Source organism: Nelumbo lutea, chromosome 7 (genome assembly GCF_056320005.1).
Source record: "Nelumbo lutea isolate HS-2025 chromosome 7, American lotus-T2T, whole genome shotgun sequence".
In the NCBI taxonomy this organism is placed as follows: domain Eukaryota; kingdom Viridiplantae; phylum Streptophyta; class Magnoliopsida; order Proteales; family Nelumbonaceae; genus Nelumbo; species Nelumbo lutea.
The window spans coordinates 54,191,453-54,218,003 of record NC_142690.1 but is presented as its reverse complement, the minus strand read 5'-3'; the positions used below and the strand labels follow the sequence as shown (position 1 = coordinate 54,218,003).

Below are 26,551 nucleotides of genomic sequence, written 5' to 3'. Positions count from 1 at the left end.
CATCCTATCTTTATTAAGTTCTTTGTAAATTCTTGCCCAACTAAGGGTCTCCTTGTAATTATTCAAACTTATCTTAATAAAATAGTGTTAGGGTGCTGAGAGAGAGTAAGTTCGAAACTCTCATTCTCAAACCCTCATTGCCGAACTCTCAAGCTCTCCTCTTTCTAGGGCTGGAAGCTTAGGCTCGTGTTGCCTGATTCTTGGAGGTCATTGGAAGTGCCCAAGACTAGAATCTCTTGGAGAAGTGGTTTGGTGACCAGGAAGAATCAGAGAAAAAAAGGAAGGGGAACAACTCAGTTCTGGTTTGAAGCTCGAAACTATAAGTTGTGCTCAGATTTTTGGGTTATTTTCTGATGTGTTTGGATTGTTAAGTGTCCGAAAATTTCTGGTTGTTCTGTACTACTTTCGGCTGTATTTGGACTGTTGAAGTGTCCGAAACTTTCTGGTTGTTCTGTACTACCTTCGGCTGCCATTGAATCTGGTTTAACCCAGAAATTTCTGGGCTGTTTTCACTTCTTGGACTGTCAAAACTGCCAAAACATCCTTGTAACAAGGGTGTGGATTGTTACTTATATTTGGATACTTTTGGGGGGTTGTACGAACTGTTCTTGAGTCCTTTTTTGATTTTTTGACAGTGGGGTTGTCTCTATTGCCTACACTGTTTGTAAAAAGGCCTTTTCAGCAATACCAATTGGTATTTACTCTTTTTGGTTATTTCTTTGGTGGTTACCTTGAAGTCCAGATTTGAAAAGGTACTTCGGCTGAGTGCACAGTGCCTAGAAGTTTCTTATTACTTCTTGAAGGCTGAATTCAGTGTATTGCCTTCTTGTGGTCGGTTGAACTCAGTGTATTGCATTCTTATGGTCGGCTGAACTCAGTTCTTGCTCTTCCTCATTTAGTATACTTGTAGAAGTTATCTGAAATCATATTTGAAGTGTTTACATGATGTACTCCTCAGAGTTTGAAAACAATAGTGGTGCTGAATATGGACTGGTTCAGGGGACTCCAAGTGATTCCTTATTGACTGTGACGACAGTTAAACTAGATGGAACTAATTATCTGGCATGGTCACAATCAGTAAAGATTTATGTATGTAGTAGAGGAAAGTGGGGATTCATTTCCAGGAGTAAGAAGGCTCCCCCAGAAGGTGATCCATCCTACGAGAAGTGGATGCAAAAAAATTACACTGTCATTGGGTGGCCTGTGAACTCAATGTAGCCACAAATTAGCCAACACTACCTATGGACGAATTCAGCAAAGGAAATTTGGGACAGTGTTGCAGAAACCTATTCCCAAAAACTCAATGTGGCCCGAGCATATAAATTGAGAAGTGATGTAAAGAATTTAAGGCAAGGGAAGAAGCCTCTTGCTATATATTTCTCAACCCTGAAGTCTCTATGGCAAGAGATTGACCTAATAGAAGCTGTAACTTGGGACACCACCAATGATGCAGAGACCTACAGAAAATTGGTTTAAAGGAATTGGGTATTTGAATTCTTAACTGGACTAAACCGAGAATATGATATCACAGAACAAAATATTCTTTCCAAGGAGTGTGTCTCATTGTCACAAGCTTATGCACTGGTGAGTAGTGAAGAGAGCAGAAGGGTTGTCCAGGTTCAAGGGGCTGATATTAGTGATCACTTTGCCAATATGGGGATTAAACCTAAAGGGAATGCTGGAACTTCTAGTGGCTCGGGAAAGAAAGAAGTTATATGTGAGTACTGCAAGAAGCCGAAGCACGCCAAAGACAAGTGCTGGAAACTACATCCTAATCTTGTTCCCATTCGGTTTCAGAAAAAACATGATAGTAAAAGATCAATAAGTGCAAATGTAGCTGCCGGGCCAGATAGTGAAGAGATGTCTGCTTCTGCACAGTTGGCAGCCATGAGAGCAGGATATGAAAAGTTTGGGAAGATGATCAGTCAGCTGGGTAATGTGACTTCTCCTTCCAACCCTTTAGGAAATTCTGGTTCTTCTGCATTTGCTCATTCAGGTATAAGGGCTTCTGCCAATCATGCTACCACTTCAGGTAATCTCAAGATCCTTTGGATTATTGACTCAAGTGCTTCTGACCATATGACCAATCTTTCTACCTTGTTTGTTTCATATGACTTGCTTCCTGGACGTGATAAAATCACTTTAGCTGATGGTTCACTTGCCCCTATCTTTGGTAAGGGAACCATCAAGGCTACGGATTCCTTGTTCCTACCTTCTGCCCTTCATGTACCTAAACTAAATACAAATTTGTTGTCTGTAAGTAGTTTAACCAAGTCACTAAACTGTTGTGTAACCTTTTTTCTTTCCTACTGTGTTTTTCAAGATCTGGAGTGTCAGAAGGTGATTGGGAGTGGCCATGAGGCGAACGGAATATACCTGCTTGATACTCCGGGACAATGCACTAATCATCTTGGGAATGTTGCTCTTGGATCTGTTTCTTCAGAGTCTGTTAGTCAGATTATGTTGTCATCGTCGTTTTAGTCATCTATCTTTTTCTGCCTTGAGTCATCTATTCCCTAAACTGTTTAAGGGAATTAGTTTGTCTAGTCTTCATTGTGAATCTTGTGAATTGTAGAAATAATTATCCTTTGAGCAATAAAAAATCTTCTTTTCCTTTTAATATTGTGCACTCTAATGTGTGGGGGCCTTACCACTTACCCTCCATGGGTGGCTACAAATATTTTATCCTGTTTATTGATGACTTTTGTCGGTTCACTTGGTTATTCCTGATGAAATCCCGTGATGAAGTTCCAAGACTTGTAAGACAATTCCATGAATTTGTTCTAACCCAATTTGATATCAGGATTAAAATCTTCAGATCTGACAATGCAAAAGAATACTTTGAGAAGAACCTATCTTGCTATCTCTCTGACATGGGGGTTATTCATCAAAGCTCATGTGCTAGGACCCCAGAACAGAATGGGATTGCTAAGAGGAAAAATAGGCATATTGTTGAAATTGCAAGAAGTATCTTATTTGCCTCACATATTCCTACAAGGTTTTGGGGTGATGTTGTTCTTACTGCTACCTACCTTATAAACCGTATGCCATCAAGGGTTTTGGGGTTTAAGTCTCTCTTCAATCTCCTTCATCCAGACAAGGACCTTTTTCCTATTCCTATTCGTGTCTTTGGTTGCACCTGTTATGTACATGTTCCAAGTGTCCAAAGGCATAAATTTGAACCCAATGCTCAAAAGTGTATCTTCCTTGGTTATTTCCCCACACAGAATGGTTATTGTTGTTTTTGATCCAAAGACTGGCACTCGGTATGTCTCAATGGATGTCACCTTTGATGAGCTTTCCCCCTTTTATGGTTCCTCTCCAGAAGGACATTGTCCACAGGGGGAGGATTTGTCACAAGTGTTTGCTCTTCCTCTTCCTGTCCCTGTTGAGTCTCTTGATGTGTCTGCTTCTCCTTCAAATGTATCAAGGGTGGATCAGTCATTCCATTCTCCCTGTCCCAGTGTTTTTCCCTCTTTACCTCATCGTCCTATCCTCAATCCCAAGGTGTATCAAAGGCAAAGATCCAAAAATGTGCAGGTTGTTTCTCCTACAATACATGAGCCTTATACACTTCCAGTCACAGAAGAGACAACAGGTACTATTTCAGCACCTTTGGAGTCATCCTTCCTTGACCTTGATATTCCCATTACTGTTAGTAAAGGAAAACGGAAGTGCATTGCACACTGCATTTCCAAGCACCTTTCTTACAGTTTGCTTTCACCTTCATACTTTGCCTATCTCTCTTCTGTTGCTTCTAACCCTATTCCCAGGTTTGTGTCAAAAGCTCTTAAGATTACAGAATGGAGGGATGCTATGAGATCTCAAATCGATGCCCTACACAAGAATGACACATGGGAAGTGGTGGATTTGCCTGAAGGGAAGGATCCAGTCGGTTGCAAGTGGTCTTTACTATCAAATACCGAGTTTATGGCACCATTGAAAGGTACAAGGCCAGGTTGGTTGCAAAAGGCTATACACAGACATATGGGATTGATTATTTGGAGACCTTTGCACCTGTTGCCAAGATGACATCTGTGAGGGTTCTTCTATCTTTAGCTACTCACTTTGACTGGTCCCTTTATCAATTGGATGTGAAGAATGCATTTCTGAATGGCGAATTACATGAGGAGGTTTATATGTCTTTTCCTCCAGGGATGTTTGGAACTGATATGAAAGGGAAGGTATGCAGGCTGAAGAAATCTCTTTATGGACTAAAACAGTCCCCTAGAGCATGGTTTGAGAGATTTAGAACAACACTTGTTAACTTTGGTTATGTGCAGACACAGTCCGATCATACTCTTTTTGTGAAGAGGAGTGGACCTCTAGCAGTATACTTCATTGTATATGTAGATGATATTGTAGTGACTGGTAATGATGTTTCAGAAATTCATGATCTAAAATCTTTTCTCCATACAGAGTTTGAGATTAAAGATTTGGGGGAATTGAAATACTTTCTTGGCATAGAAGTGGCTCAATCCAAGGATGGGATTCTTATCTCCCAAAGGAAGTATGTTCTTGACTTGCTCTCTGAAACTGGAAAGATGGGTGCTAGACCAGTTGCTACTCTCAGCCTCAGAAAGGACATTGTTAGAAGACAAAGGAATCTTTCAGAGACTTCTTGGGAAACTTTTGTACCTATGCATAACTCGGCCAGATATTGCATATGCAGCCAGTTGCCAGTTGCCTTAGCCAATTCATGCATGCTCCCCGAGACACTCATATGGCAGCAGTAGAGAGAATCCTATGTTATTTGAAGGGCTCCCCAGGAAAGGGTATTCTGTTTGCCAAGCATGGTCATATGAATCTTGAAGCCTACACCGATGCTAATTGGGTCGGAAACTTTGATGACAAAAGATCTACTTCTGGGTATTGCAGATTGGTGGCTGGTAATGTTGTTTCTTGGAGAAGCAAGAGACAATCGATTGTTGCTCGGTCTTCTGTTGAAGTAGAATACAGGGCCATGGCACATGGTGTTTCTGAATTATTATGGCTAAAATCATTGATGGAAGAACTTGGGGTTGAATATGACAAGCCAATGATGTTGTACTATGATAATCGGGCTACCATCAACATTGCTCACAACCCAGTGTAACATGATAGAACCAAGCATATTGAAGTTGATCAACACTTCATTAGGGAAAAGGTCTCTTCGGGTGAAGTGTGTCTTCCTTTCATCACATCTGAAGGACAGTTGGCAGATTTTCTCACCAAAGGCATTCCCAAGGCAAAACTTCAGCATGATACCAGCAAGCTTGGCAAGATTGACATCTATGCTCAGCTTGAGGGGGAGTGTAGAGAAGATGGGCTGAATGGCCCATAGGCTGTTTATTCTTTCTTGTTATTTATGTTTTTCTGTAATGGGCCTTATTCTAGGCCCATCCTGTCTATATTAAGTTCTTTGTACATTCTTGCCCAACTAAGGGCCTCCTTGTAATTATTCAAACTTATCTTAATAAAATAGTGTTAGAGTGCTGAGAGAGAGTAAGTTCGAAACTCTCATTCTCAAACCTTCATTGCCGAACTCTCAAGCTCTCCTCTCTTCAGTTTTCTTCAAAGATGAATGAAAGAACAACATTAGCAAATAGGGGGTTCTCGAAACATTGGTGAGCAAGCAAAACAAAGTGGCTAGGTTAATGTTGTTCATTCATTCATCCTAATAAAATATCTTCTTAAAATATCTTTGGTGAACAAGAACCCCCTATTTGCTAATGTTGTTCACCCATTCATCCTAGTGAAATATCTTCTTAAAAGGCAATTAAAATTATAAAATTATTTTTTTGTAAGGACTAAGAATTTAAGATCCTAACATGAACTTGTTTGGGCTTGCCTCTAGGGGCATGGTCGGGGGTTAACAAAAAGCACAAAAAAAGGCACACCAGGCGCATGCCTTTTGAAAGTGCCAAGCCTAGGGCCTAGGCGCGCCTTTTAAATCAATGGATCATGTTAAAGACAAATAAGTTAGATAAAGAAGAATTGTTTTTATTGATTATGGAAATAAAGTACAAAATTTAAAACCAACTGAAAAATAAAATTGGTTTTCTGTTTAGTGGTGGATTAATAGTTGAACCTTTTGCAGAAAACGTTTGGACAAATATCTAACATCATATGCTCATCATATTAAAAGAAACTAAGTGTAATAAATAAGAATTATTTTTATACATATAAAAATATTAACAATTATAAAAAATTTAGAAATATATTTTTACAATTATCATCATCATCATCATCATCTAAAATTGCCATGTGCAAAGAGCACAGAAAATTTTCTAGTCATTTTACAAGGGTTTAATAAGCTTAAAGTATTAATAAAAGGTTTTTATGATTTTTACAAGTTGTAGTTGCAATCATGTCACTGTTCTTTCAGTCTAATTTTTATGGGTCAAACGATGTGCATTTTGCATGTTTTGGCACCATTAGCAAGGTTTATCAATTATTTATCCAAAGAGACCAAGATCATGTGCATCCAATATATTTTGGGAAAGCTATGGTCATCTTGTATTTGGAATGGTTTTCTTGTCACTTTGGTTGCAGGTGGATTCTTCCTCAAGATCTGGCAAGTCTCTTTGACTGTAGCTTCTTCAAACAATTAAGCAAGAATAGGATCTTCTGGAGAGCTCCTAGAGCTGCTGTTGATTGGTCAAAAAGAAATAATAGGCTATTTCAAGAGAAGTGCTAGGCAAGGGAGGTGATCATTCAAAATATCACAATCAAATTAGACATTGGGTGAAAACTGAGGAGGCATTGAAGAACGGCTCAATTAATGACTCATAAAGGAATGAAAAAAGTGGTTATGTCTTCCTCTCACAATCAGACCTTCATTAGAATTGGGTTCCTCCCTTCCCTCACAGCATCAACTTAAATTTTGATGGAAGTTCAAATGGAAATCTGGGTCCTTCAACCATTGGTGGTGCATTTAGAGGAAGTGAAGATAGCATTATGGCATTGTACTTGAGTCCCATAGTTGTAGGAGATTCTCTTAGAGCAGAAATTCTTGCTCTTTTGCAAGGATTACAGCTAGAAAAACAGCTGCTGTTCAGGCAAATTGAAGCAGGACACTCTAAACTTGTTGTGATTTGGATGCAAAAGGATAAATTGGAAATATGGAGTCACAGGCAAACCATGAAGGCGGTGTCTATTAAGGGAAGTTGGTGTCATATTCAAACAGGTTAGAAGACTAAAAAATGGATCAACTGATTCATTAGCTGTAGGAGTATAAATAACTGAAAAACCAAACCAGACCAAGAAAACCAAACTGAAAAATCCAGTTAACCAAACTCATCAGGTATGTTCAAAGAATTTGATGATTTTTAAGACTTCGAAGACTTGAAGAGTGAAGACTTGGAACAAAAGTAACACCAATCGAATACAGGTATGTTCTTCCTTTTCTGGGATAAGAAATAACCCTCTCTCCTTAAATTTCTTATTCTTTGCCTTTCTTTTTTGGAACAAAAACAGGGGCTCTGCTAGTCTGCTCCTCCTTCAGTTCTCCATTTGATTTTTTTTTTCTGTTTTTTGAAATAATAATAATGACAGTCACCATCTTCAAGTTTTTTTCTTGCATTTTTCTTAAAAAAGAATAAGGGCTTCACCCTTCTCCTTCATCAGTTTTAGCATTTTTTTCTCTCTTTTATGAGACAAAAAAAAAACAGGGGCTTCACCCTTTCTTCTCCTTATTTGTTTATTTCTTTTCTTCTTTTTTTTATCAATACCAATGGTATTTTTTTCTTTTTTTCCTATGACAAAATCAGAGCATAGCTCCTTTTCCTAGACGATGGTTATTTCTAAGATACTAGCCTAGAAACATTAGGAAGAAAATGGTTATTTGTGAGACACTAGCCTTGAAACATTACGAAGAAAAGGTTTATTTCTGAGACACAAACCTTGAAACACTAGGAAAAGCAAGTTTACTTTTGAGACACTGGGCGATGCATAGGTGACTAGGCGGCTAAGTGCTCCCTCGACACCTAGGTTTTCCTTGGCTCCTTGAAAATATGTTTATAACTATCTATTTATGATATATAGTATAGTACAAATATGCATATAGTAATATATATTGTAAATATATTATAAATATAAAAAACCGAAAAACCAAAGAACCAAACTGGTCAACTAGTTGACCAGTTGATTTGGTTCAGTTTCAGTTCAGGGATTTTCAAAAACCAGTAGTGCCAGTTTGGTTTCAAAAAATACCCCACGGTTCAGTGATCTGAATCGTGAGCACCCCTAATTAGCTAAACAAGGGGTTATTAGAGAATCCTTATTTTGGGCAGTTCTATAATGTTTTTCCTTTACTAGGTCTCTCCCTTGTTTTTCCTTTACTGGGTCTCTTGTCCTTTCAATAGGGGTGAAAACAAACTGAGCTTTTCACAAGCTATTCGAGCTCGGCCCAACTCAAGCTTCGAGTCGAATTCGATCTCTATATATGGCTCATCTGTTAATCAAGCCAAATTTGAATACTTTGAAGTTCGGCTCGTTAAGCTCGCAAGCCTATTCGAGCCTCTATGTATATTCCTATCTATATACATATATTTATATGTATATAAGATTTATACATATTTTATACTTCTTGAACAAATTTTATTTATGGGGATACAGTTGTATCGTGCTCCCATTCACATAATAGATTTGTTCTATTGATCTATTCTGACTTTCACTTGGAAGAGAGATTAGAGGGGGGAAAAAACCCTCTTCGATAAACCCTTTTAGAGTTTTAATCTCAAGTTCTCAACTCTCACAACATACAGACAGCGGTCGACGGTCTCAGACTCTCAGCTCTAATCACTCTTTAACAGGCATTGTGTGGCAATGAATATAGTGGAACCATGGAAGAAAATTTTCATTTGCATGTCCTACAGAAAAGAACTAGTGATGTGAGAAACATCACAAAGAGGGACTTCTAGGGATGCAAATGGATCAGCTTTTGATTCAATTCAAATTCAAATCCAATCCGATTTTGCCAATTTTGAATCAGCCTTATTGGATTATTGGATTGGATCATATCAGAAAATACGATCCATTTGCATTTTTGGTAAAATTCAAATTACTCCTGATTTGAACTGAAAAATCCGATCTGATCCATTAATTTTATACATATAATGTTCATTTTATATAATTATTATATGCTGTCCATTTTTTTAATATTTTTTATATCAATAACAGAATTTCATTAGAGTTATAAGAAACAGGTACAGAAATCCAGAGAAAGTTAAAAAGACTCAAGTCTCTACAAGAGAGCAAAACAACATCTCACAATACAGCCCAATACAATTGATCCCTTCCCACCCCCTTCTTTGCCAAAGCATCTGCTGTTCTTTTCGCCCCCTGAAATTGAATGTCCATCCCCCTAGTTAGTCATTTGATTTCCTTTCTTTCATTAGTAAACTTCCGAAGACCACCTCCCTTCTGTAACCAGCTTGCCACCAACTTTGAGTCCCCTTCAATAATTAATTTCTGTATATTCAGTTCCTTACTCTTTCTAATACCCTCCATAACAGAAAAGATCTCAGCTCTAAGAGAGTCTCCAACCCCAATGGGGCAAGAATACATTTTTTTATCAATAACAAAACTTTCATTAATCAAACAGGATGATTAATTACACAGAGGGGGAGAAAAACTCTCTTAACTCCCCAGCAGAGGCAAGAGCCCCCAAAGTGAGAAAAACCAGAATTACAACTGAGCCCAAAATATAGATTCCCTGACCACCCCTTGCTTGGCTAACTCATCAGCAAACGAGTTGGCAGATCTCTTCACCCAACTGAACTTTATTTCCATGTCCTTAACCAGCCATCTGAATTTTCTCCTTTCATTATTGCAGTTCCATGAATCAGCCTTGTCTTCTTGCGGCCACTCTAGCACCACCTCTGAATCCCCTTCAATTGCAAGCCTCCTAATGTTCATATCCTTTGCTCTTTGGGCACCTTCCAAGACTGCAAAGATCTCAGCCCTAAGAGAGTCACCAACCCCAATTGGCCCTGAGAACAAAGCTGAATAAAATAGAATAGTCTTCTATTTATTGCCTGCTGGTTGTTTCTCTTTTTGTTTGAATAAAATTTTATCTTTACTCTTCAAAAAAAAAGAATGGTCTTCTTCAGTTTTTAACCTTCTTAAGAACACTTTTATGGTTTTATCTCTTTTTATTAATGATCGAATTGAATTGGATTTTTATCGGATATCCAAAAATATAATCAAATCGAATTCAAATCCATATAAATTTTAATCCATGATTTTTTAATTGAATTCGAATATCCCAAAATTTTTATTGAACCGAATTTGGATATACCCCTATCCCTAGGGACCCCAACCTGAAGAAGTTCAGCGAGATGGAGATGAATTTGATTTAGAAGACAATAACTTGGACCCATCCAATGTGAAACTTGTATAAAATTTCTGTTTCACATTAGACTTAACCATCAAGGAAAGGACTTGAGGAATATTATTTGACAGTGGTTGTATCATGAGTATTGCCTATGAAGAGCAAACTGACAAGAATAAAAAGGAGATAAGACAATTAAAATCTGGAATCAAGATATATCCTAGACATGATTTAAAGTATCGATACGATACACCCCGTATCGGGTGTATTGTATCATATCTTTTGAAAAAGATACGCTACAGGTATTCAGAACCCCACCTTTTTTTAATTAAAAAAAAACTTATTTTTAGCTTCCCAAAAAACCAAATTTTGAAAAAAAAAAACTAAAAAAAAAAAAGAGTTTCGTGTGTTTCTAAGTACCGATATGATTCTGCCGATACGCATATCATATCGATACTTTGAACCATGATCCTAGAAGAGTTATCACAGACAACGTGCATACCTGCTGCAACCCAAGTGGCTGGAGAGGAGCTGAATCATCCTCGAATACATCCCAAAACTCCTGCTCTTCAGATAACCACATTACTACTGTCTCTGTTAGCCTGGCAAGCAGAATTTTCTGGATCTTCTCCTTTCCCAGTAGTACATCTCCAGCAACAGTTGCCAACTGCTGAAGCTTTGAAAATAATGCCTAGTATAATCAAGTTATTCATATTAGTCAAATATTTACGACATCTCAGCTGCAAAGGTATGAGTAATATTGCTGATAAACATTACAGAATCACATCTCCAGGAAGGCAATAAAGGAAATGGATAACTATTACATGGTTTAAAATATTGGGTGTTTTGACACTTCATGACTATTTTTTTAGTTTTTTTTTTCAAAATTGTTTCACGGGGTCAGTTTTAGGCATGCCTACCCCCTGAAAGTGGCCAACTTCCAAAATACCCCTTATTTGGGGTTAGATGCTACCAATACAATATGATAATTATTTAAATAAGGGGTGTATCATATTGAAATTTTGAACCTTGGATAATTATTTAAATATACCCTGTGGTTTCATTAAACAACTTAAATACATCCTGTGATTACTGAAACTACTTAAATATACCTTGTTAAAAACATTTAACCATTAAGATTGACAGAAAAGTTAAAGGACAGAAATGCCCTTCGGTGTTTTTAAAATTTTCAAAACATGCACTTGAATGTTCTTCCAGAAGACCAGAGGATTCTGACAGGACTTCAAAACCAGAGAATAAAGCACTGTAACAACATCCAATCTATGCTCAGTTAATTATTTAAATATATGTTGTGGTTCCACTCCACTTAAATACGCTGTTATACAGTGTCAGCTGTACCTATTTCTAGCTCAAACTCAGGTGAACCATAGGCGGGCAAGCCATTGACATAGCCAACTGATACTTGACGAAGCTGGATCAGCATTACAGGAACATCCACCTGTAAAGACGGTCCAGAGAGAGTTTTGAAGTATAGAGGAGGAAGGCAATTTCAGTTGCTCATGTTGTGGGGACCCGACATGGTTTTCTGGGTTCTCTTGATGTTTTCTCTTAAACACAACACTAGTAAAATGTGTTGCCGTATGTGGGAGTAGACATTTTACTCCCCCTTTTGGAGCTTCTGTTAATAGCCAAACCGGTGGTAGAGAGCCAAAAATTCAAAAATGAAAGAGAATCAGAAGCAAGACTAAAAATCAAAACCTAGATGTGTTTTCTTGCTTTTCTACCTTTTTATCCTCTGGGATCTAAGAACGAAGCTAAAAAAAAGAGAACCTTAAGAGTACTAATGTGATTCCAATGCATAACATCAGTTGAAAACTCATGGTGGAATCCCAGTACATTATATCAGTGGTAAATTTCCCTGTGAAGCTGGTGCTGATTCTCAAAGTAAGGTCCCACAGGAAAACTTGGCTACTTCTGTGGATGTCACGGCTTGGTTTGATGGAACTTTCAAGAATGGTGTGGCAGCAGGTGCCTGTGTAGTAGTGGACAATAGAGGTAATTTCTTATCAGCAGTATCATTAACATTGGATGCTAGTAATGCAGAAAAGGTGGAGGCAATGGCTGCTCTTCTGGTAATTCAGCATGTTGCTTCCTACTATGTGGGGGCTATTTTTCTTATTGGTGATCACCGTTTCCTGCCCCATTGTCACGGGGTTAGGTCTGCAGCAGAAGAAACCTGTGTGGTGTCCAGGCAATGGGCAGCCAGGACAAGCCTGATGTGTGTGTAAGGGCCATGTGTCGGCCCGATGATGGCTCCACCAAGGTCAGTGGCACTGGATCATGACCTCGCGGCGCATGGCCAGAGTTCTCTGTGACTCTTGCCGGTCCATGGGAGGCGCATCTTACGTGTCAAAGGGGGATCGCCATGATGTAGGCACTTGTTGTGCCAATGATGTGAATCACCTGTTGTGCCAAGGATGTAAGGCAACAGCTGGGCCTGAGCACACCCGTGCACTATGAGCAACGGGGTAGCTCGATTAGCTTAGACATGGGGCTAGCGAGTTGTAGGGGCATGCTTGGGCTAGACCCGCATGGAAAGCCTCCCTTCAATGTGCGTTACACAGTGCCGGTCCATGCACTGTCCCCATGAGCGTGTGTGCCCATGAGGAACCTTGGTAGTCATGCTAGCCATTAACCAGGGTCACCTCGTAAGGGATGTTGGTCTATGGATTGCCAAGGTCAAGCACCCAAGGAGGTCGATCACCCCTCCTCAAAGAGTACGTTAAGCTTTTGGTGGCCTACCGGTAGGAAACATCACTTTTCTGAAAAATAATATTGGCATATTTATAGTATTGCCACTCAACGTAAGCCTACCAAGTGTAGGTAAGGCTAAGCCTGTGTCAAACCGTTACACCATGGAAGATTGTGGCTATCATTGAATGCCTGAAGCCTTCTAAAAGCAGAGAGTAAAATGGATGTAATGTTTAGACGAAGAATGTTCAATTCTTCTGCCCATAGGTTGGAATCCTGTTCTTGTTCCTCTTTGTAAATAGGAGTGGTTCTCTACTCCCCCAGATTATATCTCTAATTGTCCATTAATTTAAAATCTAGGCATCAAAGAGACAGAGCTAATGCAAATCTAAAGGGCGCTGTAATTGTTATTGGTTGGAAAGAGAACAGCTGAGCTAGGTTTGGGTTTCACAATTTTGCGGAAGAAGAAGAAGAAGAAAGGTATTTTTAACCATGGAGGGGTAAAACTAGAATAATGAGTTCAATAAGGTATTTTCAACCATGTGAGGCTCTCTAAGGAGCAGATCCAAACTCCTCAATCCATAACCAATGTAATTAAGCAGATATTTCCAAATCATTATATAAAGTTCCCCTCCCAGAGGATGTTGGTGGATTAATTGAATTTTCCATGTGAAGCTATGAAATAGAAAAGCCTTTTGGAGATGATGAAATCAAGAACATGATATTTTCAATGGAAAGATCAATGGGACCAGCCTAGATGGTTATGCCATGGCTTTCTTTCAAGATAACTAGGAAATAATAAAAATAAAAATAATAATAATAATAATAATAATAATAATAAAACCCTAGGATGATCCGATGAATGCCACCTTAGTAGTTATAGTCCCAAGAAAAAGGAGAGGTTTTCCATCCAAGTGATTTTTAAACCTATTAGCAAGGTGAGCGAAGTATACAAAATTATATTAAAGGTTTTGCATACTAGACTAAAAGAAGTCCTCCCAACTCTTGTTTCACAAAATCAAGGGGCTTTTATCCATGTAGGGCTCGAGTTCAATTAGGCTCAATTTGAGTTCGATTTAATTAAGCTCAAACCGAGTTCGAACTTGGGGGTAAGCTCAACTAGTTATTCCAACTCAAGCTCGACTAATAAAAAGTTCAGCTCAAAAGCTCGCGATCTTGGCTCAATTAACACATACACATGTATGTATGTATGCATGCACGCATGCATTCATATAGAATGTAAAAGTATATTTTATAATATATATTATGTAAATATAATTTTATATTCTATATATAATATAAGAATATCCTATACATTATAATATATATAATATTCATTTGGGAAAACCTATGATACGAGAAAGATATGATATGGGAAGAGTTTTGACCAATCAAAACCCACCCATGAATGTTGATAAATAACACTTGATTCACTACCATGTTTATGATTCCAGTTTATTGGTCAGTTGTTTTTCTGATATCATATCATTTCCATATCATAGACAAACCCTATTCATTTTGGATCTTTCAAACCGAACTCGATATCATTGAATATTTAATCAGACCGAGCTCAAACCAGAAAATATAGTTTGAATCGAATTCGGACTCAAACTCAAACTCAAACCTAGTAGTATTTTAGTCAAGCCAAACCAATACATGCCAAAATTTGGCTCAGCTCAGCTCGATTGCACCCCTATTAGAGTAGGGCAAAAGGGTGGAGTTCACAAGCTGGATTTGGAGAAAGCTTATGACATGGTGGATTGGTCTCTTTGGGAGATGTTATGGCAAATTTTGGGTTTAGGGAGAGGTGGAGAAGGTGGATTCTTGGGTGCGCTCGGACTTGTCATTATTCAGTTCTTGTTAATGGGATAGTGAAGGACTTCTTTCCTGCTAAACATGGAATCAGGTAAGGAACACAAAAGTAGAGTACAGCAGGGCAGCGCTTCAGATAATTTTTGGATTGTTGTGGATGAAGACCTTACTTGGAGTTGGAGAGTTGGGTCCTACTGTTCTAAGCCCTATGAAGTTATACTATGACAAGGATGCCATTGATATTCTAGACAACCAACTGTAGCGTGATTTAAGGAAACATATAGAAGTTGGTTGGCACTTTATCAAAGAAAAAATGCCTTCACAAGAAGGTGAGCCTTATGTGAAGTTAGAGAACCAGCTTACTGAAATTTTAACCAAAAGTATCACCCGATTGAAGTTAAACAGAATTCTTGGCAAGTTTAAGATGATTGACATCCATGCTCCACTTGACGAGGGTAATAGCAATTTAAAGAATTAGATTATAATGGCATAAGTACGATGGGCATATTATTGTGATTATGGAGTTTTTTCTCAAACAAACATATTCTTTTCTAACCTCTTCACTAACACTTTTTTTTGAAAGATCAAAGGAAAATTCATTAAACAGAAAAAAAGTCCGAACATCTCAAGAAGATGGTTGTCTAGTTGACAAACCAACTACAAAACAGAAATGACACTGAAAAGAATCAAATTACAAGGATTCAACTCCAAAGGCCTTCAAAAATTCTCAAACAGATCAGACTCATTCACTTGAACATGCTCAGGAAAACAGAGATCCCAAACTGCCATCAAAATGCCCATCCTGCAATCAAAAATTCAATGCTCCACCCACTCTGCTCCCTCCTACCTTCTCTCAAACCCCTCACAATCCAGCTAGAAACCTCATCTTCCTCCCCCTCTCCCTGTCTCCCCTCCAAACCCGAGTTCACTCAATTTTGTCCAGTCCCTCCTCTTCTCCCCCTTCCTCATCCCACCCCTTAAATTTTCTAGGTATTCTTCCCTTTTCTTTTTCTCCTCTTTTCTTTTTTCCATACTTCACAAATGCTATTTTCATGAATCCTTTCCCTCCCCAAAAAACTAGACCGAGAGATTTTCCCATCTTGACCTCCCTATCCACCAATTGTGACCTCTCTTTCCATTAATTTCTGGAGAGGCACACAGCCAGTGACACCCTCCTTATCTGCATTGGATTGTGACAACAATCTCTTCAGCAACAGGACCATCAACCCTCACCTTGTCTTCTCTAACACCTTTTTTTTATAGATTTGTATCTTCTCTAGCTCTTCAGAATTTCATCATTCCAAGTGTTAGTCGTACTACTACATGTTAAGCACATTATACATTCTACAGTAATTAGAAATTTAGTATAGCAGGTCCTTTGGAGCAGTGATGCCCAATAGAAAGATATATTATACATAGAACCTCAGAAAGAGAAACAAAGCAATGCCTCCATATAGTTCATACAGTTATAAGATAACCTTCAAAGATTATCAGATATGTGACAGATATTCCCCATAAAAAGAAACCAAATAACATCCCTGCACAAACTATAGAGCAGAAATATCCTTGCTATATGGTCTACATGACATAGTTGTTGAACATATATACTATATATGAGAGGAAGAGAGAGAGAGAGAGAGAGAGAGAGAGAGAGAGAGAGAATTCAAGGGGAAACAAACCGATTTTCCAATTCCTAAACCAATTCCAGAATTTTTGGGTGATAGGATGTTGGTATTGTTTTCATTTATTTATTTATTTTCTAGCTATAGGTCTCTTAAGAACAGGAGTTTACGTTTTCCATCAATTTACTAATATTTGGAAATAACTATTTATGGTAACTTTTGGATTTACTACTAATAGTAACTCTTGTAATTACTATTTTAGTAAATTCGCAGATTACTATTTTTAGTTTTTTTCGATGTCCTTAAAGTTAAATCTCAGTGGGATCAGTAATGTATTATTATAGTTGTTTTTGAAATTGAATCCTTATTGGAGCATCCCTTTGTGTTACCTATGTAGTTATCTTAGTTATAAAGCAATTATAAGTTGATTTGGGTCAGTTTTCTAGTCCAAGTTGGAATCTGTAAAGGAACACCAAGTTTATATGTTCACTCCATAAATAGAGTCACTGTGATTGGAGTTGAAGATGAGTTTATATGAATATGATGAAATAAAGTTTGGTTTAGTAAATTCTGGTTGTTACCAGGAATTTTCTCTTTTTTCCATTTTTATCAATAACAGAAACATTTCATTAGATTTAAGAAAAAGTACAAGGGCGGGGGGAGATAAACCCTCATAGCCCCCCCCCCCTAAAAACAAGGAATACTACAGCACAGCCCAAAAGAACTGTCCCCTTCCCACCCCTTGTTTGGCTAGGAAATCGGCAAATGAATTAGCACTCCACTTAACCCACTGCAGTCTCACTTTCATACCCTGTGTCAACCACTTGAAGAGTCTTCGTTCATTAAGATGAGGCCACATACCGTCATCCTTCTTCCCTAACCAACCTTTTTACCACTTATAAACTTCAATGATCAACTTGTTAATACTTAATTCCTTGGCTCTTTTTCCACCCTCCATCACAGCCATAACCTCAGCCCGAAGTGAGTCCCCAATATCAATTGAGCCTGCAGCAATGACTACACCTTACTCTGTTCTGAGAACTCCATCAATCCCTGGAGGCCCAGGGTTGCCCTCACTACTGCCATCAAAATTCAGCTTAATGAAACCAGAACATGGTGGGTTCCATGCAGGAAGGACATTTCTGCTTGGAGTTGAATCTGCCACTTCTAACTATTCAGCAGAACCACTGTAGGAATATCATCAAATAGGTCCATTGATTTTATCCAAAAATTTCCCCTCTATTTCTCTCCTTTTCTACAGGAATTCTTTGGTTTCTTTCCTCCCTGACTGTCCCGCAAACTGAAGTTCTTGTGCATCTCTACAGAACTCTACCCCTCTTCTTATTCCAGCTGTCATCAGAAGAGTTGAAAAGGATTTGCATGTTTGGTGTGTGTGTGTGTGTGTGCGTGCGCGTGGGGACTCACCATTGGCCTTGCAGAGAATGCACCAATTAGGGGATAAGCACCAAAAAGGATTTTTCTTTTTATCTCTTTTTTCCTCTCTCTCACCTATTTCTTCTTATAAGCAATCAGTCTCTTTGCTGTTTACCCTACTAATTTAAGATCTAATGGTGGGTTTTGTAGGGGTAAAAGAAGGGGTTTGAGTGATCTAAGATGAAGAAAAAGGGTAAAAAAGCAAATAGACAGCTCGCTCTCCACCAAAGTAAGAAATTAAAAAGAAAGAGGTGGACTCTTGCTGGTAAGGTAGATCACTGATAAGAAGAAATAGGTGAGAGAGGAAAAAGACAAATTCCTGGCAACTAGAATTCACTACACAAAACTTTATTTCATCAAATCAACTCTTCCTAAACTACAATTAAAATGATTCTATTTATAGACTCATCAACTCAAATGTCCCTCTACAGGCTCCAACTTGCCTAAGAAAAATCCGTAAGTAACCCAATGGGACACTCCAATTAGGTCTCTAATTCCTAAAACAACTCTAATATCTCATTACTGATCCCATGAAGGCTAAGGTGGTATTTGGTAAAATTGAAATGTGATGTCTGAGAAAGCAAAACAGATCTATAAGTGTTGAATAGCCAAATTTTGCTTCTTTGCTTTACCATCATCTTAATACAGTTGAACTGTTTGAAAATCTGAACATAATAACACCTAAAGAGAGCATTTATCAACAAAAAGTAATATCTAAAATGAGATTGTTTTACATGCCTACCTGCTATAATCCTACGAATTTATGAGGTTTTTATTTTATGTAGATGAAGACAAGAAGGAAGAAAATGGTTTACTAGTAGCACTGGCTCCACCAAATAAAGAGAAGTAAAAGAGAGACGGTTCATATGAGAGAGGTAGGGTGAGGTGACCCTCCAAAAGGAGGATTATGGTACTTATTAGTTAAAGATTACTACTTATTACTATGAAACCTAGGGAACTATCCTAGGATTTATGTATTTTTATTTTAAAAAACTCATCACCTAGGCGCCCACCTAGGCAACTAGATGACTATGGCAATATCCTATCACCCATAAATTCAGAAATTGGTGTAGTAATGGAAAAAACGGATTTATTTTCCCTGGACTCTTTCCTTGCTTCCTTATCTGCATCAAACTGATGTAGGACAGGGTAGGGGCCCTACAGGTTTTAGATCTAGTGTCGGGCTTTATAGGGTTAAGGAAGGGCTAAAGGTGATTAGGGATGAATAATGGGGAGGAAAAGGCATGTAGAATGTTTGTTGTCCACCAAAGATAAAGCAAAAAGTCAAGAACTTAGAAAGCAGGACAACTCTAGGTACTATGAGCATATGCCTCTGTTGCACTTTATACTAGAGCATACTCCTCATATGCCCTTGCCTTTTAAGCCAATTTTTGTAATATAATGTTATAAATAAAAGTAAGAGAACCGTGTCATTGTGTTCCATTACATACCAATATATAGAAAGGAAGAAAACTTTCTGAACTTACTTATTATAATACTTATATAACACAATACAATAAACAGAAGTGTAGGCACCATTGCTTTGTTTGGTTTCAATGCTTTACGTTCATTTGGATATGAGATGACAAACACTTTTATGTTAATACCATGCAAATTATGTGAATCATTTATTCTGAAATTTTGATTTGCAACTTTGCAAGTGATGTGTGAGTGGTGATGCTTACATAATTATGGATTATGACTCCATGTGGTGATAGTGTGATACTTCAATTTTATATTTAAATGTGATAATTCTTTTCTTAGAAATTGTAAATATGAAAATTTCTAATTTCTCATAATTTTTCTATTTTTTAGGATTTTATTATGTTTTCTTATACATTTCTTTATTTGTAATTATACATTAATTTTAAAAATCCATGCTCTAGAGGCTTACACCTCTTGCATTTTGATTTGGGCTCATGCCTTCGGACGGTAAAAAGGCTTGCATCACACATCTCTGTTATAAAGCATTGATGTGTGTTTGTGGTTTGTCCAAGCTAATTGGATCCAAAAAGGATGCTTAAAACAATATTGAAGGTGGATCACCTGGAATGGCAGAGAAGGCAGTGGGTCAGAGCCCCAGAAGAGATCCTCTCCTTTACCATCTAAATATGTCTGTGCATCTAATCTTGTTTTACCCTCTCTTGAATAAATGAAGCTCAAAACATATTGGCGACAGAAATGATCTCTAAGCTTATCCCATGAGTGCTGGAGAAGGCGTCTCCACTCTTTAAATTCTATAATATTACTTGCTACAGACCCAGAATTTTCAGTTGACACACTGCCTTGTTCCTTGCTTTCATTCTGTGTGTTCCAAATGCTTGATGCAGCCATTGGTAATCGTTCATCAGCAACAGTATATGCAGTTCCCAAAAGTGCAAGCTGTTGGGCATCTGTTTCAGCCTTGAAGTGTATGGCATCCTTCTGTTCTGTGAGATTTTCATCTTCAGAAGGGCCAGGTAGGGATTTAATCAAAGACTCCACATATTTATCAAACAACTGAGAAATCCTTGTCAAAATTGATCCTCCAAAATGGGAGATTGTCTCTGGTGTTAGCTGTTCTACAATATCCTGTAAGAAAATCGGCATTCAATATTAGTAATCTACAGTGATTCTTTCTGTTAAAAGTATAATCTACGCTAACCTTTGACCAATCAAAAAGCATATAGACTGCAAGTCATCATGAAAAGAGCTGCAAAGATTGAAAAAAAAATGAACAAAAAGTGAAGGCCATAAATGAAGCTCATGTGCCATCTCCAACCAAAACGGAAAAGTATTTGGATCAATACCATTATGATGTTGCCTCACTTTCCTAGTTTTGCATGATAAACATATCATTTGCATTATTCTAGGGGAAAATATTGAAATCCCCTATTCTGAAAGAGTCTATAGTTCATAAATACACATTCAAACATGTACTGTTTTTATGTATATTGATGATTCATTAATACAGATTTTCAAATTGTTTACTATAAAAGACATTCAAACATTTATTTTAATCTCTTCCATTTTAAATTCAGTTACATATTTTAGTGAAAACATAATTTTCAAATGCCAACCCCAAAGTGCATTGTAATGCTTATTATACTCTCCAATACAAAATAATGTATAGCAATCCAAACCATCCAATTATGGGTCAAATCTTGGCAATCCAGACCTCCAGGGACCAAGAATTATGTTCTTTTTTTCATGATAAGTAACAGAGCTTATTGCATTAATGTATTCAGAATTTCCTGACAAACCCAAATTATAGGTTGCAGGTGGCAGGCCATACAGTACAAGGTATACAAAGCCAACTATTAAACAACACAAAACTCCTATAATGATTGACTCTATCTGGTCAAGATCCTTCAAAGTGATGTTTTTAAAGAACAAGCATATTCTTTGATGAGTACTTATTGTAGACTCGTGGGTCATGGTAACATTTATTTCTGGCTGGATTGTTGTCTTGATGGGTAACCTCTTTCTCTGTTCAAGAACGATGAGGCAGTGATTGATTATGGGATGAAACTTTGAGATGTCCTAGATGAATATGGAAACTGAAATTTAGACCTTACAGAAGGGCAGATCAATGAGAATATTATTCCTCATATTCTGAATTTAGACCTTGTAGATGGGTTGTGGGTTATGGTAATATTTATTTCTGGCTGGATTGTTAGCTTGACAATAACTGCTTTTTTTTTTATAAATAACAGAACTTTTATTAAAAAGGCGAAGCAGATATAAAGGAGCAAGGGGAGGGGTAAAATCCCTTAACCCTCCCCGAGAACAAAACACATATTGCAACAATGCCAAAAAAAGACAGTCTCTTCCCACCCGTTGGTTAGCAAGTGCATCCGCAAAGGAATTTGCACTTCTCTTAATCCATTGTAGCTTTATCTCCATGTTCTGGGTCAGCCATTTAAACTTCTTTTTCTCATTTGTGAACTTCTAAACCCCATTCTTTTCTTTTTGAAGCTAGCCTATAGCCAGCATTTAGTCACCTTCCACAACCAATTTTCTGATATTTAACTCCTTTGCTCTCTTTATCCCTTCCAAAACCACCATAACCTTGGCTCTTAGGGAATCGCCTACTCCAATAGGGCCTGAATACAGAGCAATAATTTTCCCTTCCTCATCCCTAAATAATCTTTCCTATACCTGAAGGGCCCGGTTTACCTTCACTGCTTCCATCAAAGTTCAACTTACTGAAACCAACAGATGGAGGGGACCAAAGCGGACTAGTCACAGATTTGGGGGAAGCTGAAAAAGCCACTTCCTTCCGATTTTTAAATAAATCACCCGCTGAAATACCTTTAAAGAGCTTCATAGGCTTGAACCAATGAACCACTCTAACAATTATGGTTTCAATGATGACATCCTTACTTCCTTTTTGTCTCAGAGATTTTTTTTTTATTTCTTTCTTCTCAAACTGTCCAACAAACAGCTGCTCTTGCACATCTTCACAGTATTTTCTTTTGATCGATAACAGTAAACTTTTATTAAAGGAGAAGGGATTTTACAAATTAAAGATACAATGTGTAAATAGTCAGTGAGAGATAAAATCTATTCTCTCTCCCCATTTCCCTCACAACTGTGTGAACAAAGTTTCTCCCCCCCCCCAGGTTTAGCCAACATATCATTTAGGGAATTAGCACATCACTTGTTCCAATTGAAAGGCACTTCCATATCTCTTGTCAACCATTTGAATTAACACATCTCCACAGTATTCTACCTCTTTTCTTTGACCCTCTAACAGAAAAGGAAGCAAACAAGCTATGTACGTTCGGTGGTGGTAGTGGAGACTGGAGGGGGGGTTCCATCTACAACCAAATAAAGAGAAACCAATTCCAAGCCACAGAAACAAAAGGGTAGGAGCATACTTGTCAAGGTGTCGCCTAGGTGACTAGATGCCCTTGGCTGGGCGCCTTGCCCAAACGCCTTGACTTTTAGCAACTAGGTGCCCTTCTAGGCAACTAGGCGCCTGCCTAGGCAACAAAAATGACAAGGCAGGCGCCTTTTATAATATCATTTATATTGCTGTATCTTATTAATGTATGTGTTAATACATTTTATTATATGCTATATATATATATATAAACAATTATACTTTGTTTTAATGTTTTACCATTGAAATTTATAAGATCAAAGGGTTTTGAGAAGAGAAAAAGAAAGAAAGAAAGAAAAGAAAGAGGAAAGAAAGAATAGAATAATAAAGTTAATTTTCTATTCTCTCTCTCTGTAATTAAATAAAACAGAAACTCCATCCTTGTTTTTTTCTATTTTACTTTCCATCTTGAATATTTATCATATAAAGTTGATAACCATCTTTAGCTGCTAATTAATATGAATTTTCTCTATTAAATACTTATTATAGTAGTATTATTTTTGAAAATAATGAAATTAATATATGTAAAAGATTTTTATCTTTTAGATGTGATGATTTGCCACATTTTTAGAGGAAATTTGATGTTCTTAATAAAGAGAATTGCTATTTTTTCAATTAACATACATGCTGAATGGTATATAAAACTAGGAAACTAACCAAAAGTCAGATTTTTATATTATAAAATTTTTACCGCCTAGGCGACTAGGCGCCCCAGTGTCGCCCAAAATCGCCTAGACGCCTTGAAAACTATGGGTAGGAGATAATAAGTGATAGCATCTCACCATTACCTTTACAAAGGATGCAAAAGTTTGAGGTTAAACACCAATTAGGTAAGCTTCCCAACAAAAAGCTCCTATTCTAGGAGGGATTGATTTACCCTAAACTTTCTTAACTGGAAAAGGTTGCACATATCCATCAGAGGGTTGCACTAACACTCTAAAGAATGAGGCACAAGAAAAAACACCCAAAGAGTCCATATCCAATTATCCCTCCTTGAGGGATCTAGAACCAGCCCTTCCAGAACATTAATCAAGGTTGAAACATTGTGCAATTCAAAATCTAAGAGCCCTTCTAAAACCCAAATCCCATTCAAAACCAAACTTGAGCTAGAATGAACCAGAAAAGTGTAGACAAACTCATTTTTAAACCTTGAGAGGGAATACAAGGATGGGAATTGCTCTTTCAAAGGTAAGTCCCCCACCCAGACATGCTCCCAAAATTTCACAAGGTTCCTAGAGCACAAGTCATACCAAGGACAATAGAATGGTATGAACGAATTTCCAAGGAGAAGCTCTTATGGCCCTAGCCAATACCCCCACATCCCAGCCTTCAGTTGCTTGCCCATGGATACTTAGAATCACTTTAGCCCACAACTTATCCCTTTCCACTATCAATCTCTACAACCATTTTCTCAATAAAGCCTCATTCTTCTTCTATAAGTTACTTGTTCCTAAACCACCAGCACTCTTACTTCTAGTAACCAACTCCTAGCTAACTCTGTGATCTCTTCTCTCCTCCCCCAATTCTCATAGGAAATCCCTCATCATTTTCAAACTCCTACAAACTCCCTCGAGAGTCTTAAACATTGACAAGAAATAAACAAGCAAATTAGCTAAAGTAGACTCAATCAATGTTATCCTACCACCCAAGGAAAGGTAACTCTTCTTCCATGAGGCTAGTCTCTTTGTGAATCTATCAAGCACCAAATTCCAAAAATTGCTCCTATTCGGATTATTCCCTAGGGGTAGTACCAAATAACTCAAAGGCCAATGAGAAACCACACAACCCAAAATGTGAGCCCTTTATTCCACCTCCCTATCACTCATATTAATTCCAACCACAAAACTCTTTATCAAAATTGACTTTAAGATTAGACATTTGTTCAAATAGGTGAACCACCAACTTGAAGTTCCTAACCCACCTGACCTCATCTCCTTCACAGAACAAGACGGTATCATCTGCAAACTATAAATGGGTAACCAAAACCCTATCCCTTCCTACTCTCCACCCTCTCTCACCAAACTTCTAGGATCTATTCAATTAGTCTACCCAAAACTTCGGCAACCAAAATGCACCCCTGCAACCATTTACACTATCTCTCCCCAAACACAAATCAATCTAACACTTCCAAAATGAATGACCAATATATGCCTTCAAGATCCAATTTACAAACCAGCCCCTTCTTCCCAGTTCTTTTTAAATCTTCCACACTTTCATTGGCAATTAAAATCTGATCCATGATTTGTCTATTCTTTACAAAGGCACAATTTGGAGAGATGATAGTGGGTAGTACCTCTCTAATCCTCCGAGAGAGCACCTTAGCAATGATTTTACATAAACTATTTACCAAGCTGATAGGTCAAAAGTCTCGAGTGATTTGCTCCAATTTTTTTTTTTTTTGGACTAAGGCAATGAAAGTAAAGTTCAAACCCAAGTTAATCACCCCTCTTTCAAAAAATTCAAGACAACCTTTTGAGTGTCATCCTTAAGTATATCCCAACAGTCATGGTAAAAATCCATCATGAACCCATCCAAACCAGGTTCTTTAGATCTATCTATAGAGAAGATTGTTTCTCATATTTCCTTCAAGTTAAAACTTCTTTCTAGCCAAATTTTCAAATCTTCAAGTAACTTGGACCAACCCAAACCTTCTAACCTTAATCTGCCATTTAGGGGTCTTCTATAAATAGATTTGAAGTGATCCACAAAAGCCCCAATGGTACCTCTTTCTCTATTCAAGAATAATGAGGGAGTGATTGATTACAGTTTGAAACAATGAGATGTTCTAGACGAATATGGGAAGTGGAATTTAGGCCTTATAGAAGGGAAGATTGATTATGGCTTTTGCATAAAAATATTCCACCCAAGGTATCTTTTGGCAACTGGAGGATATTGAAGAACAAAGTGTAGGTGGGTGGTAATACACAACAACTTGGGATTCTTGTAATTTCTAAATGTGTTTGTTGTAATTTGTAAGCTTCCACCAATAGAGAGTTTGGATCATCTATTTGTTCATAGCCTTATTGTTAACAAGGTGTGGTATTATTATGGTAGTATTTTAACATTCCTTCATTCAATAATGAAACAACCAGTCAATGTTAAATATCCAAAGCATAGAATGACCAATAGTATGAGGAAATTCAATGAATTTATCAGTGAGACTAAGCTAAGGGAAATCCCTATCCAAAGAGCTTCCTACATTTGGACCAATTTTCAGCTCAACCCCATTTGCAGTTTTGCACCAAACGGGATAGATTTTTTTTTCAGTTGAGTGTGAAATTCATTGGAGGATTGTAGAATGCTCGGCCATTCTCAGGACAACTTCAGATCATTCACCTTTGATTATTAGCCAACAGACTCACTCAGGGTCTATCTCCTTTTAGGTATAAAACCATGTGGCTAGCACATATCGATGTTGTAAACAAAGTTAGAGATTGGTGGCATGAGGCAAGGTGGAGGGAAGATTATAAATTCTACAAAAAGTTGCAAGGATTGAAAGGAAAATATCAAAGAATGGAACAAACAGATTTTCAGAAAGATAGAGTAAAAGGAAGCAAAAATTTGGTTCTTAATTAAGGATTTGGATACCAAAGAAGCAAAAAAGCAAGTAAGAAAAGAAGAAAGATTGTTCAGATGGAATCTAAAGTAGTAGCTTGGCACCATTCTTAGGAGAAAAGAGATCAATTGGAATCATAGGGCAAGAAGTAGATGGATTAAGGGGAGTGCCTGGACCCCACTAACCCTGATAAAAGAGTCTGGGCCCTAAACCCGGTTGGCTCTTTCACTTGT

At 37.7% G+C, this 26,551-nt stretch overlaps 1 protein-coding gene across 1 annotated transcript in view; it reads right to left on the bottom strand.

Annotated features, from left to right (window-relative positions):
- Positions 1–26,551, bottom strand: part of LOC148846434 (LOW protein: exocyst complex component-like protein) — a 61,459-nt gene that overhangs the window by 3,562 nt on the left and 31,346 nt on the right. Inside the window, exons 4-5 of the mRNA XM_088955552.1 lie at positions 19,942–20,466; positions 10,818–11,006 (exon numbers count right to left, since the gene is read on the bottom strand). Coding sequence (XP_088811678.1) covers positions 10,818–11,006; positions 19,942–20,466 — 714 coding nt within the window. The remainder of the gene's footprint in view (positions 1–10,817; positions 11,007–19,941; positions 20,467–26,551) is intronic.